At 45.5% G+C, this 12,211-nt stretch overlaps 2 protein-coding genes across 10 annotated transcripts in view; one reads left to right on the top strand and one right to left on the bottom strand.

The window, feature by feature from the left end:
• Positions 1–12,211, bottom strand: part of ITSN2 (intersectin 2) — an 87,316-nt gene that overhangs the window by 6,533 nt on the left and 68,572 nt on the right. For 3 of the 8 annotated variants that reach the window (XM_052687906.1, XM_052687917.1, XM_052687910.1), the window contains exons 39-42: positions 3,232–3,353; positions 2,730–2,867; positions 1,903–2,008; positions 29–506 (exon numbers count right to left, since the gene is read on the bottom strand). In XM_052687906.1, the coding sequence (XP_052543866.1) occupies positions 478–506; positions 1,903–2,008; positions 2,730–2,867; positions 3,232–3,353 (395 nt within the window). In that variant the 3' untranslated portion in view covers positions 29–477. Of the gene's footprint in view, positions 1–28; positions 507–544; positions 960–1,902; positions 2,009–2,729; positions 2,868–3,231; positions 3,356–3,452; positions 3,667–12,211 lie in introns of those variants that run through there. The other 5 variants (XM_052687992.1, XM_052687979.1, XM_052687988.1 and 2 more) reach the window with 5 other exon arrangements.
• Positions 4,045–12,211, top strand: FAM228B (family with sequence similarity 228 member B). Of its 2 annotated transcripts, none has more exons than XM_052688923.1 (8): positions 4,045–5,807; positions 7,233–7,352; positions 7,930–8,004; positions 8,600–8,797; positions 10,663–10,740; positions 11,126–11,213; positions 11,302–11,431; positions 11,593–11,661. In XM_052688923.1, exons 1-8 carry the CDS (start codon positions 5,721–5,723, stop codon positions 11,633–11,635), a joined length of 819 nt encoding a protein of 272 aa, XP_052544883.1. In that variant the 5' UTR covers positions 4,045–5,720; the 3' UTR covers positions 11,636–11,661. The 2 variants fall into 2 exon arrangements, with proteins under 2 accessions (XP_052544883.1, XP_052544872.1); XM_052688912.1 differs by lacking the exon at positions 11,593–11,661 and adding an exon at positions 11,885–12,211 and having other exon boundaries at positions 5,687–5,807.

Genomic DNA, 12,211 nt, shown 5'->3' with positions numbered 1-12,211 from the left:
TAGCAGTCAGTGACAGTGCAAACAGACATGTGAAAAATGTGTTTTAATATTCAAAGGTGTACAGAGCAATCTGAAAATCTGTTAATGCGGCAATTTCCTCAGCCTCCTGGGTCAGTGGTGCCATAGAGAAACGCTATGAGTTATTTTGCACAGGAAAATTCATCACCTTGTTATCTGAGAACAAACTAAAAGACAACATATAAAAGCCTAAGGAAAGTATCTTAAACCAAATCCCGTGGGCATCACTCTAAATTCTATTCAGGAACTTGGATGATACATGCAGAGGGTACTCCTCTTGGGAGCTGTGAACTGTCAGGAGTTCTTGAAAGAAAAACAAAAGGAAAGAGCCTTCACTCTGCACTGGAATGCAATAAAACAGCAGGTGCTTGCTGGAATTGGATAATATGTCAGAGTTCTGTATTGTTTTGCTGGTGAACAGTCCTTCTGAACTTGACGGAGTTCGAGTTTTCTGCTGATTCAGCTACCCTTCTCTCTTAAGTAATCCGCTATAAAAACACAAAGAAATAAATTTATTTAAAAAAAAAAATCAACAATGATGAAAATCACACACAAAACTGCTGTAATCGAGATGCTTTTTTCAAGTTCAAGTCCACCTCAGGCTTTAATTGAAAGGACAGCAGTCTTCCTAATTGCACAGCCAAAATCCTAATGCCTATATTCGTGTGGTATTATCTGTTCTACAAAATAAACACTGATCACTTTATACCTAAATCATTTGCAAAAATAAGATGCAAGTAAAAGCTAATGCCACTTTGTTTTCACAAAGAAATCATCCTGAAGGGAAAGAATAAACTCACATTGTCAAAACTGCAGGAAATCTGGCTCTGGAAACATGTAGTGGAAGTTTGAAGAATTTATTGCTGTCGGTCTTACAGCTCATTTCAGACTAAACAGCTTAGGCCCCAGAACACAGATTAATTCCACTTACATGTAGGCACCTAGACAAGGAACAACGCTGAGCACACTAGATCTGGAATTTCATTCCTACACAGTAAAATGGGCATACTCATAGGTATAGAAATATCTGTTTCCATGGTGAAAACCAGGGCTACTCTGGAACCTGCTCTTTGGCATTCAATCCATCTGGATGATGTGATAAAATGATTTTATCCCCAATAGTCAGCCGCACACTACAGCAATAGGATGTGTATCTGTTATTTGTCTCCCTGGCATAATCCTTGCCAGCACCTCCACACACTGAGAAAACTACATCTGAGATGAGCACAGCTTGTCTGCAAAGGGCTACGTTTTGCTTTAGTCTCAAACGGGGAACAAAGTGTGAGATTTTAACCCTAAGTCTTTGAAACACCGAACCTCAGAGAGAGGAACTTAAGAGGAGTCCCACAAAGGGAACTTTGGCAGAAGAGGGAAGGAAATGGGCACTTCTGTGAGAGAAGAGGTGCTTTGTAACTGTGAAACAAAACTTGAGAGGAAGCAGCTTAATGATGTTTTCAGATTCATATAGGCATAGAAGGAAAGTTTGAAACACCTGGGGAAGCTCATGGGCCTTTGAAGAAATGGAATGTGAATCAAAGTATCGAAGATCATGCTCATATGATGTGTGTTAAAACATGGGCTCAGCATTAGTTGTATGAGGTCAAGGAAACGTGACTGTTGGGTTCCACTGTGTTTAAGGGTAACAAACAAAAAACTTGTGCCACAAAGGCCAATGCAAAAGACAGTTCTGCAACCTGTTGGTACCCATGGAAGCTTTGGATCATGGTGGGATGTCTGGAGAGCAGTAACTCATGGCTCTATTCAGGCTGCCAAGATTTTCAAATTTTGATAGTATGTCAGATAAATTTTTGAAGTTGTTTCAAGAGCAGAGCCAGTCAGTGAACCACTGACATGCAGGCACACAGGTACATGTGTTTGTCATACCGAGTTTCTCCACAGCTTCCACACACACACTGGGATACATGCCCACTCTGTACGTAGCAATCAGGATGAAAGCTTTTGTCTTCACTGCTATGAGGCCTCCATCTGCCTAGATAATACAAGTGGAACAAAGTTAGATGCATATACATACGTATTGCCTTACAATTTAGGTTACTCACATTCCCTTTGCCAGTATACTTGAGGAAAAGACGAATACTCTCAAATCCTAAGAAAGGATGTAGACAGAACAGTAGCTGTGCATGTTTTGAAGACTGCTGCTTATTAAAGTCACTCAGAACCCTTATTGTATTGCCCATTGTTGCTTATGACTAATCACAGAATGATAGAATCATAGAATCACTCAGGTTGGATAAGACCTTAAAGATCATCGAGTCCAACCACAACCCAACCATACTACCCGAACTCCAGCAACCCTCCTCTCAATCACGTCCCTGAGCACTACATCCAAATGGATTTTAAACACATCCAGGGATGTGACTCAACCATCTCCCTGGGCAGCCTATTGCAGTGCTTAACAGCCCTTTCTGTAAAGAAGTGTTTCCTGATATCCAACCTAAACTTACCCTGGCACAACTTGAGGCCATTTCCCCTCGTCCTGTCACCAGTGAGAAGAGACCTGCCCTGCTCTGCACCTTTAATGCATTATTGCACAGCAGTGTGAATAAGTTTCCCCAACCTGCTGGGAAAGCAATACCAAGAGAAAGAAGGAAAGAAACACATGAAAGCATTCATCCTAAGGCAACCAGACAGTAAAAGAAGGAAGTAGGAGGCTTCCAAACTTCTCAGGACTGCCACAACTGTCAACATACATTTTTAAGGTAGATGGAATGCTCATCTGCTCGAACGCACTTATAGTGCTTCTGCTTGAAGTAGAGTCCTTCCTTTCTAACTTGCAGCAAGTTCTTGTAGAAGGCATAGATGAGGTTTATGGCGTTCTCTGGTGGCACCTGTGTGCATACAGCACAGTGTTATGGACTGAAAATGTACGTCTTCACAATGACAAGCTGCTCTTTACTCATGGTTTACTCACCCACTTTCTTTGACAGTTCACTTAAAATTACGTTACCTCAACCCCTAGGGCTCTGTTAGCAAGTCTTATGAACACATTCCCCTGAGCATCCCAATGGGAGCTGTGCGTACCCTTGTCAAAACCGTTTGGTGGTGGTGTCACAGGGATTAGGAAAGCACGTCTCAATGCCAGAGGATGCACAGACACACGTGCTCACAAAGCACAGCGCAGCGCAGCTCCCCTCCCGCACCGCCACTCTGAGCTCCTCCCGCCGCCGTCGCCCCGCAGCTCCCATTTCTTACATAGAAGCCAGAGGTGGAAGCGCAGACTTCCCTTTCATTTATGCCGATCGCAGCTGCGTTCTCCACGTGCTTTGTTCTGATGAGGCTTTCCTTCAGCAAAGCCTGAAGTTGGATCATTTGTTCTGTGAGAAGGAACAGATGTGTAAATGTTTAAAATTTCGTCCTCTTTTAAGCCGCAAACCAATTCTGGGAATTTAGGAGTTTCGACAATTAACGCTAACCCTCAAAGTAAGACAACAAAAATCCCAAACCTAAGAGAGCGGCAGAATAGACCGGCAGTAGAACGGTCCCCTTTGCCAAAAAGGCTGTAAAACCCCTCCAGAAGTTAACTTTTATAACATTTCTCGGTTCTGTTTTTCATAGCCGCAGGAGCCGCCCCGCACCCACAACCGCAGCCCCGCGAGGCGTCGCCAGGGCAACTGCGCCACCAGCGCCGCCTGCGCTGCCCACAGCGCTCCCACTCGAGAGGCGGGCCGTGCTCGCCTCCCGATTGGCTCACTCGGCAAGGCGCTCCCATTCTGATTGGTGGAAAGGCCCGCCCTGTGGCTCCGGACAGGGCGTTCGCGTTGCTATGGGCTGCCGGAGCGCTGGAGGCGGGCGCGGAGGGATCTGGGTGCTCTTCCCGCCTCGTCCCCTTGAGCCCGGGCGGCCAACGCTGGGTGCCCGCCCTGCGGACAGGGAGCCGAATCGCTGCCCTGGGGGTTCCCTCCTCTTCCGAGAGGCTGGAGGTAGTGGGGAGGGACTATTTTCTCAGGCGGAAGGACATGCGGAATGGGTGGTGTGATGCGATCTTGGGCGGCGCCATTTTTGCCGCCCTGGCTCTACTCGGCTGTGGCGGCGCTGAGGTACCCGAGTCAGGGGCTGCTTCGGAGCGGTCATCGTTGGGTCCTTCGATAGGTTTGGGAGGAAAGCCTTTCTGAGAACTTCACAGGGTTTGAAAGTCCTCATTCCGGTGTGTTTTAATACGTAAAAGTTTTAGTATAGCAGTATAAAGTGTTTCTCTTCTGAGGGGAAAAAGGAGAGGAAACCATGAACGTGCAAATCCTCTTCTGTGTGAGGATTTGACCTGTGTATGCAAACAACACAAATAATCTTACTTTACCACATTCAAGAGGAATAAAAAGCAGTTGTTTGTCAGGCAGTAATTTGAATTCTTAATTCTCTGCATTCCTTTACACAGTCAGCAGATTTCAGTGCGTTGCTAACAAGTGTATGTATGGTTTTTATAACATGGATATCCAATGTGTTGTGACTGGAGTTGATCTTGAGGGTTTAGTTCCAACCTAGATCGTTCCATGACTGTGACCCTGCAGGGCAGCTTCTCTTAAAGGCTTTTGTCAGAATGGGCTTTTGAGAGGACAGAGCCTCCCCTGTAAGGGAATTTACTTTCTGCCACAGGAATGATTAATCTGCCTTCTCAGTGTTTCTGCAAAACCGTGCTTGGGGAGTGTATGGGAACTGCTGAGTCACGGCCTGAACCACTGATTGATCACCTGAGGCAAGTAATGAGTCAGCCAGAGGAGCACAGGTGAAAGCAATTCACCTGTGCTGCCGGATGGGGTGTAGCCAGGCTCCACTCCTCCTAGCCCTATTTAAGAGCTGGCTGCCAGTGGGGAAGGATCTCTTTTGGAGATCAGCTCTGCTGGAGTTTTGTAAGTGAGCCCAGGGTAGGGGTAAGCTTTCTATCCAGTCTCTTTTTGTTATCATTATCTGCTTTGCCAAACTCTCTTGTTTATTTTGTAATTATAACATCTTAATATTTGTTGATTATGCAGGGGAGCTGCTGTATATTTTAGCAGAGGGAAGAACGCTCTGCTCTACTGAACAGCACTCCTGAAGCAAGAGGAAATTTATTATATTAGTGGAAAATGTTGGTGATAAGCGGGTGGTTGGGCTGGATGATCTTAGAGGTCTTTTCCAACCTTGGTGATACTATGATTCTATGAAACATACTGTTGCACGGATAATGGAGGAGATGGCATTTCCTGGCTTGATCTCAGCGTTGGTGCTTTAGCGTAAGCTTCATTTCTTAGAACTGGCTTTAAAAACCACTGAAATGCAGCTATCCCTATTGTGGAATGCAGTGGTTACTTAAAGGTAACTTTTATGTAATTGAGAAAGGCACGAAGGAAAGAAGTAAAAGTCACAAGGCAGAACCTGATGACTCTGAAATGTTTTCAAAGCTGGAAGCATTCTGGAGTAATTTGTGGTTCACTTTGTTCTTTAAAACAAAATTTACCATCCATACATTAGGAAGATGAGAACAGACAGGTAGTGCCAGACTATCTGCCTCTAAACGTGATACTTTGTCTCCCTGCTTTTCACTTACAGTGATACAAAATGACGGTTGGTATTTTTGGCAATTAGAATTCCTACGGAGCTTTGTTGCGTGTTTGTCTGGCATTGTAGGACAACTAGCTTTTTGGTGTTTATGGAACAGTTTCATATGGTTTGGAATGTTTTAATGCTTCTTGCAGCCTCCCCCTGCAATGCATACTGTGCGTAGCTCAGAGACTGCTCCCCAGGCTACAGGTCCACAACCTGCAGCAGAACTCTGTCAGCATAAGCTGTACCAGGTGAGCAGCTCTGCATTCCTTCAGCTGTGAATTCTGATGCAAAGAGTGAAAATGAAACATGAAACTTGTGTATAGCTGAGAACCTAGGGCATTAGGCTATATCTGTGTTTCCTTCTTGGCACTGGCAGCTAGTACCCACAGACCTGCCTTCCCTGACCAGCACCTGAGCTCATCAGGCATCCCAGTGAGCAGGGACATCCCTGTGGTTTTGTCTCCACCCTGTGAATGCTCAGGGATGTGTATCACAGAATAGCCAGGGTCGGAAGGGACCTTAGGGATCATGAATCTGCAACCCTTGTGCCACATGCAGGGCCACCAACCTCCACATTTAATACTGGATCAGGCTGTCCAGGGCCCCATCCAATCTGACCTTGAATGACCTCTCTGGGCAGCTGTTCCAGCACCTCACCACTCTCCTTGTAAAGAACTTCCCCTGACATCCAACCTAAATCTTCCCTCCCTCAACTTCAAACCATTTCCCCTTGTCCTGCTGTTATCTGCCCTTTCAAAGAGTCGATTCCCCTCCTGTTTGTAGGCTCCCTTTAGGTACTGAAAGGCTGCACTGAGGTCACCCCACAGCCTTCTTTTCTCCAAGCTGAACAAGCCCAGCTCCCTCAGCCTGTCTTTGTAGGGGGGGTGCTCCAGTCCCCCAATCATCTTTGTGGCTTTTCCCTGGACCCTCTCCAACAGCTCCCTGTCTTTCTTGTACTGGGGGCTCCAGACCTGGACTCAGTACTCCAGATGGGGCCTCACAAGAGCAGAGTAGAGGGGGACAATCACCTCCCTGTCCCTGCTGGCCACCCCTCTTCTGATGGAGTCTATGTGTATTATGGGAAGATTCATGTGCTCTGCCTTTCCTGTGCATTTATTGTTGGGCTGTCTAGAATCCAAGTACTGTGCAAATCTTCCAGAGCAACCCCAAACGTTAGTGCTGGTGGAAGCATCAGTAAATGCAGTGCTGCAGTGATGTTGCAGCCTGTCTGATGCATGCATGTAAAGGTTGTTGACCCAGTAAGCAGTGGTCTGGTTCCACAAGAGCCGCTTCCATTACAGCTATGTAGGATTGAACCTGTATGTGTATCTATTCAAAGAGTGCTCTCACTGTTAAAATCATTGCTCTAGTTTGGGATATCCCTATCTCCAGTGCTTCCTTTTTGTGTGTGTGAAATGTTTTCTCCTGAAGTACTGCAGAGAACTGCTACAGTGAAAAAAGTGCTAAAGGTTTGTTGTAATTCCTGCCCTGGGAGAATGAGGTTTGCAAGGCAGCATGGTATGAGGATCTTAAGTGAACTTCTTGTATCCCAGTCTGTAGTCTGACTGTGGAACCTAGATGAGAGCCTGATCTTTATAAAGCAGGTAGATGTTTTTCATGCAGACTTTTTCCTTTATTTATTTATTTATTTATTTATTTATCTATCTATCCAGAGGTGCTCCACAGCACCAGCAAGGAGCAACGCAGCAAATACATTTGATTGCAGTAGATTCTCTGGGAAGACAAATACTAGCAGATACTGCCTGATACAGAAGGACTTCTATCGCACGAAGGTACGAGTGGAGGAGTGGAATAGAATGAAAGGGATGAAGGGAGGAATAAAAGATGTTTGTTTGCAAAGTTCTGGAGGTCTGAGTTGTGTTTGTCGTTGGAGAACAAACAACTGAAAATATTAATCTGTTTTTTATTGAGCTGGGGTACTATAATAAAACTGGGTTTTATTGAGCACTTTGAGGTACCTTTGTTGAGTTCTGTGACATTCAGAAAGTTTTCACATGAAACCTAAATGTTGGGGTTTATTTGGTTTTGGTTTTTTGTTTTGGACACACTTGAGCAAGTGGCCTGGCTCCAGTGGTGGCGCAGCCCCAGTGAGGAGCATCCAGGGAGGTGCCTGGGCTGATCACAATGAACGTGAACGCTTTCATTCTTCCAAAACATGACTTGAGTTTAATCTGTCTATTCAGAGCAAGGCTCACAGAGCTCTGTGCTGTTCTGCCAGCTGTGTTAGGGTGTGTTAGGGTGTAACATGCCTTAAATCCCAGCTCAAGTAACTATTCTGATCTAAGGTAATTCTGACAGCTGCTGTAACTCCCTGTTTTTACTTCATGTCTTTTCTTGCTGTTTTGCCAGGTGGCTCCTGATGATAGCAGAGACATCATCGCTTCTGCTCAGTCCATCTTAGACAGAGAAAATTACTTTGTGAGAGTAAGAAATGATCTCTTTTTCTCTTGCTTGCTGTTAGTTTTCTGTATGTAAAAGTCAATGAATTATGATAAAACGTCAGTTGTCTATATTCCTGGAAAACTAAATTCAGAAATACATCCTTCTGACTTCCTGAGGACAGGACTGAACTGACAACCCTAAATGTGAGTTTCACAGTTTTCCCTCTTCAGTGGCTGAGTGCCCGTTTGCACCTAACTTTTGTTCTGTGGATGAGATGGATGGCGGTGAGACTGAATAATGGACAGCAGGGCTGAGCCAATCCAACAGGCTGCCACTGCTAGAGGAAAAAAAATCCTTTTCCCAGTAACCTGGGGGGGGGAAAAAAAAAAAAAAAGAATACTTTTTAGCCACTACAGCACTATGGTTAAAAAAATAGCGAGTGTGGCTGCTGGAGCCCATGCAAGGAAGGGCTTGGAGCCAACAGGAGAGAGGGAGCAGCAGAAGGGAGGGCTGGCAGGGAGGGCAGCGCTGCCCAGTCGGATCAGGTCAGCCGTGCTGCATAGCTTCATCTGTGGACTCATTAAGATGATTGCTTGGCTGACGTGTTGTGTGCTTGTTTTTTCCATTTGTCACACAGGAGGTGGACAGGTATTTGAGGCACCAGGATTTCTTAAATCTGAGAAAGAAGGAGATCCTATACAAGAAATGGCTTGAGGATGTTTCAGAGCCGCTGCTGTGGAAAATTGAGGACAAAATGGATAGCCAGTCGAGAGAAGAAATACAGAAGAGGAGGGAAGAACAACTGTCTCTCTATTTAAACTACTGTAAAAAGAAGGTATCAAGATACAAATTTCTGCCAAGGAAAGAGTTGTGGATGAGACTGGGGTCTTGGCTGCTATTTGCTGTTAGTTGACCAGCCTCGTGTTCCAATGTGCCTTATTTAAAACTTACTCTTCCTGAGGACCTCTGATTGTGGCATCATCCCAGCCAGTTGTTTAAATTCACCATCAGAAAAAAGCAATTGCTTTGCTCAGTGCACTGAGCACACACTGGGTTCTGAGAATGGTCAAACAGTGGATTTCATTTGTGAGTTCCATCAACAGAGCTCCATCAGGTGAAAGCAAAGGCCAGCAGTCACTGTAGGAAATGCTTCTTGTTGTTGCTCTGAATTTCATATAATTCTTTAAGAAATTCCACGACTCAACTTTCTGCACCTCTGACTTGGATATTAAGAGCAATAAGGGCAGTCAGATCTCCTGCCACAAATAGCATAGTATTTTATACAGGGCAGGCTTTTGTTGTCAGTGGAAACCACTGCACAGGGGATTTATGAGACTGTAAACAAGCTTCCTATCCAGAAATGAGAACAAACAATCTATTCTTCAAAAGTCTGATGTGAAAGATCCATGCATTTAAACTGCACTTAGTGATGAAAAGCTGAATCAGTCCTTCAGCCCAGGTCCTGCCATTTGGATCTGTAAGATGTACTGTGCACATCGCAAACCCCTGTGTTGGGTCAGGGTTTTGCTGGGTGACCTTTGAACACAGTGGCTGTTGCACTGGAGTGTTCTTCACCCCAAACAAGTGCACCATCAATGACCAACCCCCACCTTTTCTCCCTGCCTCAGTGGGCTGCAGCCCTCCAGAATAACAGCATCGTTATTTGCATATGTTTGCATTAACTATGGCAGCATATGGCACATTTTGCAGAACTTCAGACACTTCGAACTTAAGACACTTCTACAGATCAGCTCACATCCCAAATTCTGGCTGTGCAATTTTTTCTTCCCTCCCTTCTCTTTGCCCATTTTCTCTTGCACCTCTCCTTGCTTTGTAGACTTTTTGTTTTGTACCCCAGATCTCGCTTTTTTGTTTCTTTCATCAGCCTATTCCCCCTTTCTATGTAAATTTGTCCAGTTTCTCTTCTCTCTTTTTTTTTATCAGTCCCAAGGCCATACATGCTGAGTTGGAGTTTGTGGCACAGCACCCAGCACTGAGGCTTCAGCCACTACTGTAATAGGATGACATACAGTAATTAACCAACGGGTGGCACTAAAACTTTGCAAATCAAGGCATGTTAGTTCTTAAAGTTTGGCAGAAGGTGAGAAGCTGCTATGTGGCCTGCCTGAGCAGTCTTTGTTTTCAGCAGCAGCTCGGGTCCTGTAGGGCTGCCCAGGTGCTCTGTGAGAGTCTGGAGCAGCAGGCCCGATGGCCTGATTCACTTGCCCACTGCAGGGCCTTCAATACAGTGATATCTTACACTTATTGTAGATCCCAGGGCTTTGGTTTGGTTGGTTTGGCCTCACGTTGCAGCCCTACTGACTGTTCCAAGCATGATGTTTCCAGTTCTCATTTGCTGATCTCCAAAAAGAATTATATAGGGCAGAGAGCCAAAAGCTGCATCCCTTGCTTGCTGTGACCCCTGGTGAACTGTGCCCACAGGAAAGCTGAAAACCTTCATTTAAAGGAAAAAATGAGGCCGGTGGGGCTTAGGTGCTTTTTTTCTTTTCCTTCTTTGGTCAAAACCTGTTCCCTTGAACAGAATTTTCACTACCTGAACTGCCCTAGTAATAACTAACCTTTTAGTCTGGATGTCTGATGCTTCATGAAAGTACTTGCAATGTATATATGCTTGCATTCAATTAAAATGGCTGGAGGTATTTGCCTGTTTTACTACAACATAACCTACTTCTCCTACAGGGCTATGTGGCTTTGGAAGCTTATGACCCATCAGAATATGACCCACTGTTCCTGAAGACGTGCACAGACTGCTGGAAGGTGGGGTGGTTTGTGCTGTGGAGATCATATCAAATGCACCAAAGCCTCGTGTAGTGGGTGGGAGAGGCAGGTAGGAAGGACTCAGGCACAAATCCACAAAATGCAATTCTCTAAATCCTTCCTGGGTGCTGTGAGCCCTCGGGACCATCTGTGTCTCATCGTTTGTGACAGTGTTGAAGGAGGAGCTGCAATGCTCAGCATTTCTACGAACTGGGGCCACTTAGGTCTGCCCCTCATCTTTTTGCTCATAAAAACTGAGGTTGATATTTCTCCCTGCTAACCAACTGTTTCTTGAAGTTTACATTTGTCTGACTTCGGTCTTTGAGACACTCTCATATAATCCTTGTCTATGTGCTTAGGCTTGAAATTATTGTCTCTGTCACAGGTTTCAATACCAGCTTTACAGGATCCTCTGTTAAAAGCTGTTCAGAAAAAGTTTATTGAGACAGGCATCGTCAAACAGTGTGAGACAGGTAGGATAAATCATCAGTGTCCTTTAGAAACTGTTCATGCTGGGGGAAGCTCCCCCTTCCTTGGCAAGCATCTGTTTCCTTCCCTCAGGAAGACCATGCTCTATCAGAGAGCTGCAGGAACTGCCCCTGCTTCCCCTGGGCCGGCAGCGCATGGATGCGATCGAGTGGCTGAAGGTTCCACACACCTACATTGCTAGTGAGCTCCACAGAACAAAGAGGTAAGAGCTGCTGTGTTTCTTGAGAGAGCAGTTACACCAGCCTCTCGTTTGGCTGCATTGTAAAGTATTTGATAAAACACTCCCAGTGATTCACCTCTTTTTGAAAGCTCCCCAGCCTGCTGGTGCAGTGCACAACAGTTAAAGGAAGTTCTGTTCCACAGTGACAAGAGCATCAAAGCTCAGCTGGGAGCCGGATGTCCTTGAAGCCGGCCCACTCTCTCCCCTGAGCCCATGTACTGGAGCTTTATGCCTCTTGCTGGCCCAAGCCTTTGTCCAGCATGATTGTTAGAGCAATTATGGGCTAACAGCAAGTTCTAGAAGGGAAACTGGTCACAAAGACAAGCATTTCCTGGAGTAACTCGGTGTGGGAAACAGCCAGTGCAGGAAGCCGTGCAGGGCGATGGCAGCCTTGCTCTTGGGTTGGCTGACAATAGTTTTTATTTCTGTTTGAAGGCTGAGAGTTGTAGACCACCACAAAGACAGTGAGAGCAGATGATGTCACCTCCAGCTCACTGCAGTGGCAAGCACAGCCATCAGAAGGTACTGTCTGCAAAACATGTTAGGTCTTCTGCTAAAGCAAGTGACAGTGGGCCAGGTCTTCTGGAAAACTGCAATAAACTCGTTGTCTTAAAGTAGTGCTTCTGCAGTACTGTTACCCAGCAGTCAAAGAAATGTTTGAAATACTGCTGCTATTACTTCTAGCAGTGGACAGGGGAATGACAAAGCTTGCATTTAGCTTCAGGTGTTGCAATACTGCATGGAGCTGCTGGTGCCCTAGCG

This window comes from Tympanuchus pallidicinctus, unplaced genomic scaffold, assembly GCF_026119805.1.
Source record: "Tympanuchus pallidicinctus isolate F22 unplaced genomic scaffold, pur_lepc_1.0 scaffold1, whole genome shotgun sequence".
In the NCBI taxonomy this organism is placed as follows: Eukaryota; Metazoa; Chordata; class Aves; order Galliformes; family Phasianidae; genus Tympanuchus; species Tympanuchus pallidicinctus.
Note: the sequence above shows the minus strand (reverse complement) of the source record. Positions and strands in the feature narration are given on the sequence as shown.